We start from the raw sequence: 4,097 nt of genomic DNA on the forward strand, positions 1-4,097 counted from the left end.
AGGATCATCTTTATTTACTCCCCCGGGCCAGTGATTCTCTAAGTGTTGGTCCGAACTGGGCGATGTCCGGCGTCCCCTGGGCAACCAGGGTCTATGACAACCCGACGTCTGGCCCATCCAGTGTGCCCTGAGAATGAGATATGTGCAGCTCCTATCGGGATTTGTCGGCACATTCAGGCGACTTTGATGGTCTTGTTTTACCATTGTCGAAATGTCTTGTAACCGGGATTCCGAGCCTGATCGGTTCTTCCTGGGAGAAGGAATATCCTTCGTTGACCGTGAGAGCTTGTGATGGGCTAAGTTGGGACACTCCTGCAGGGTTTGAACTTCTGAAAGCCGTGCCCACGGTTATGTGGCAGATGGGAATTTGTTAATATTCGGTCGTAGAGAACTTGACACTTGACTTAATTAAAATGCATCAACTGCATGTGTAGCCGTGATGGTCTATTTCTGGCGGAGTCCGGGAAGTGAACACGGTCTTGTGTTATGCTTGAACGTAAGTAGTTTCAGGATCACTTCTTGATCACTTCTAGCTTCTCGACCATTGCATTGCTTCTCTTCTCGCTCTTATTTGCGTATGTTAGCCACCATATATGCTTATTGCTTGCTGCAGCTCCACCTCATTACCCTATCCTACCCATAAGCTTAAATAGTCTTGATCTCGTGTGTGTGAGATTGCTGAGTCCTCGTGGCTCACATATACTTTCAAACAGTTGCAGGTGCCGATGATACCAGTGCAGGTGACGCAACCGAGCTCAAGTGGGAGCTCGATGAAGATCTTGTTCGTTGTTATGTTTCGTTTCCTGTTGATCAGTAGTGGAGCCCAGTTGGGACGATCAAGGATCTAGCATTTGGGGTTGTCTTCTTTTATTTTGGTTCCGTAATCGGACCTTGATTGTATTCTGGATGATGTATGTTTAACTTGTATTTGTGTGAAGTGGCGATTGTAAGCCAACTCTTTATCCCTTTCTTATTCAGTATATGAGACTGTGTGAAGACTGAAGATTACCCCACAAACCTATCATGCGGCTATGCCTCTAAGTCATGCCCCGACACGTGGGAGATATAGCCGCATTATGGGTGTTACACATTCCTAGTGGCAAAACTGAGTAGTGGGACACAAGTAGTGGCATAAATGATAAAAACCCTTAAACTTAAGAGTCCGCACCCTTGCCCATTCTTGTGAGGTCTTTGCAACATACTCCCTCTGTTACTAAATATTTGTCTTTTTAGAGATTTCAATAAGTGACTACATACGGAGCAAAATGAGTGAATCTACACTTTAAAACATGTCTATATACATCCGAATGTGGTAGTCCATTTCAAATCTCTAAAAAGACAAATATTTAGGAACGGAGGGAGTACTATATATAGGTAGTATGTCCATGTATCTATTGATCGACATCCATTTGCATCTATAATTGACTAGTTGAAATATACATACAAAACATGCTCTAGAAAGGGAAAAGCATGTTACTCCCTGTCCCTATTTACTACTCCCACCATTTCATAATATAGTGCGTTCATGCTTTTCGAGAATTAACTTAGACCATAAATTAGACCAACAACTGGAGTGTTGGTGTAGCTGATGGTGAGGTACACCAACCAGCTTGGCTGTTGGTGTAGCTGATGTCCTTTGACTTACCCTGTAGATGAATGAAAAACACACGAAGAGCCAGGATATATGGCGCCAGACAGTGAAAGGAATAGAGGAAAGATATTTTCTGATCTTTCCACCTCAAAATGGTAGCAGCTGCGCTACATTCAAGACCTATAATGTCAAGGAAATTAAATAATGCATTTTTTGGTGCACATTATGAACATAGATACTTGAAATGATTTGCTGAACTATATACATATTGATGTTCAATCTTACTTAAAGGTTGATTGAATATTCTCCTTTCATATCTATTCCATTCTAAAATACCATAAGTTTCCTGTATCCTTTTTTGATGAATCTGTATCCATAGGAAGAGAGCACAGTTGAAGAAGATGTTCTTATATTTTTTTTCGTTACTGTTTCTTGTAAAAGCTATAATCTTTGGGAGGTGGGTTTAGCACGTACAAGGGGCATTCGTTAACATGACCTATATAGTCCTTGCAGATAAAAGACTTCAAATATTCCATCAAGTTACAAAAGTCTATTGCGAAGAGTTCACATGCTGATGATTTCAAAGGAGGTATGTTGGTGCCACTGGCCATGGAATCAGATTCTGGAAAGGGTAAAAGGTCGTCAAGAACAAGCAAGAGAAGGAAGCGGCGACTTTGCTAGTACGAATGCATGAACCTCCACCATTTTTTGTATGTGCTAAGATTCTACATGTTAACTTCTGACTTTATGTGAGAAGTGCAAGATCGCTCTTTATTTCTAATTTCTCTCAAGTACATCTGGTACATTCTCAGTGCTAAAAAGTTAGAATCTGATACAAAATATAATTACATTGCATACCCAGAATTTTTTTTGAGGAAGCTCAGTGTATGTGTACTTACATACACTTAAAATACACAACTAGGCCAATCTTTTTTCTTTGAATAGGAACACTGTAGTGCATACTACATAATTGTAATACTTTCAATGTGCTTACATTGCATAATTGTTCGAGCACTACATCTTGAGCATTACTGATCTTCCGTAAGGATGGTAAAACGAGAATCCAATAGTGGCCCAAAACGCCAACACAAAGCCGGCAGCTGTGACCACATATAGAACTGGGTCACCGGTCGCCTCTTCCACTTCTTTCCCGGCAGCAGGATCTGGACTGGGAGCAGCACACATGTCCCCCTGTGTAATCTGGTGAAGGTTGGTGTTACCTAGGTAGCTCTCCATGCCAAAGCCTAGCTGACCAGAGTTTGGTATACATCCTGACAAGTTGTTGTATGCCACAGAGAACACCCCCAATGTTGATAACTGAGTTAGCTGCCAAGGTATTGGTCCACTCAGCTCATTGTGGGAGAGGTCCAAGCTCTCTATCTCCTCCATGCCGCTCAAGGTCATCGGGATCGGGACAACAAAGAAATTGTATGACAGGTTAAGGGATTTGACATGGCTTAGATTCCCTAGCTCCCAAGGAATTTCTCCATGCAACATGTTTGCAGTTAGGTCGATGCCAGACATTGAAGCGAAGAAACTTCGACCGTATGTGTAGAGATTCCCCTTGGAGGCAAAGGTGAAGCCTCGTAAGTCATATGAAGAGCCATTGTATATCTCTCCATAGACTGGCTCCAACATTTGATCGTCTGTGTCGCCTTTGAAAGACATATCACCAATACATGCTGGCAATGAACCTGAAAGCTTGTTATGGGACAAATCAATTATCCTCAAGTACATGAGTTTGCACACTTTTGGATTAACGGGCCCTTCGAACTTATTTCTGCCCAACGTAAGTAGCCTAATGTTGTCAAGATAACGTACCCAATGGAGGTTGCCTGTGAACTGATTGTGTCTGATATCCAAAGAAATCAGACTTGATGTGTTGAAAAAGGGAAAAGAGATATCGCCAGAAAACGAGTTCTCAGACAGGTTAACAAAATTGAGCTGTATAAAGATACAGTTTGGTACAGACCATGTAAGATTATTGCTTGATATATCTAAAAAGTGAAGTCCCATGAAGCCACAGATTTGTGGATGAATTTTGCCGGTTATATGGTTGCCAGCAAGATTCAGAACTACCAAAGAAGATAGATTCCATAATGAGTTATCAAGATTGCCAGACAGCTCGTTATCATGCAAATCCATGACTTTTAAAACACCTGACAAACTATATGGTATTGTCCCTTCAAATTTGTTCCTGTCCAGGTACAATTCATTCATATTGGACAGATTATTCATCCCACCAGAAATTAGACCACCAAGCCTGTTGTTTGAGACCTTCATTGTGGATAGCCATTGATAATTAGTGAAGAGGTAATATCAGTGCAAGTCATAGAACTTGTGCTGGATGTGCAATTTGGTTCTAAAACTTGCAAAATACGGAATTTTGGTCACGTAACTTGTCTCACTGTGTAAATACGGTGCTTTCTACCATTTCAGGATGTACGGCCTGCACACGTGGCGTGCCAGCACGGCGTAGGCCCGCCTGTCAATGACCGAAAGCATT

The 4,097-nt window shown here is 41.8% G+C and overlaps 1 protein-coding gene across 1 annotated transcript; it reads right to left on the bottom strand.

Annotated features, from left to right (window-relative positions):
• Nucleotides 1-2,605: 2,605 nt before the first annotated feature.
• On the bottom strand, nt 2,606-3,874 carry LOC119343632 (receptor-like protein 1). The gene has a single exon (XM_037614491.1). The coding sequence runs from the start codon at nt 3,872-3,874 to the stop codon at nt 2,606-2,608; it is 1,269 nt and encodes a 422-aa protein (XP_037470388.1).
• Between the last annotated feature and the right edge of the window lie 223 nt (nt 3,875-4,097).

The sequence above is a fragment of the Triticum dicoccoides genome, unplaced genomic scaffold (genome assembly GCF_002162155.2).
Source record: "Triticum dicoccoides isolate Atlit2015 ecotype Zavitan unplaced genomic scaffold, WEW_v2.0 scaffold135135, whole genome shotgun sequence".
In the NCBI taxonomy this organism is placed as follows: domain Eukaryota; kingdom Viridiplantae; phylum Streptophyta; class Magnoliopsida; order Poales; family Poaceae; genus Triticum; species Triticum dicoccoides.

Coding starts and splice junctions, on each gene's coding strand:
- LOC119343632 (XM_037614491.1), bottom strand. CDS start 3,874: ATGAAGGTCTCAAACAACAGGCTTGGTGGTCTAATTTCTGGTGGGATG.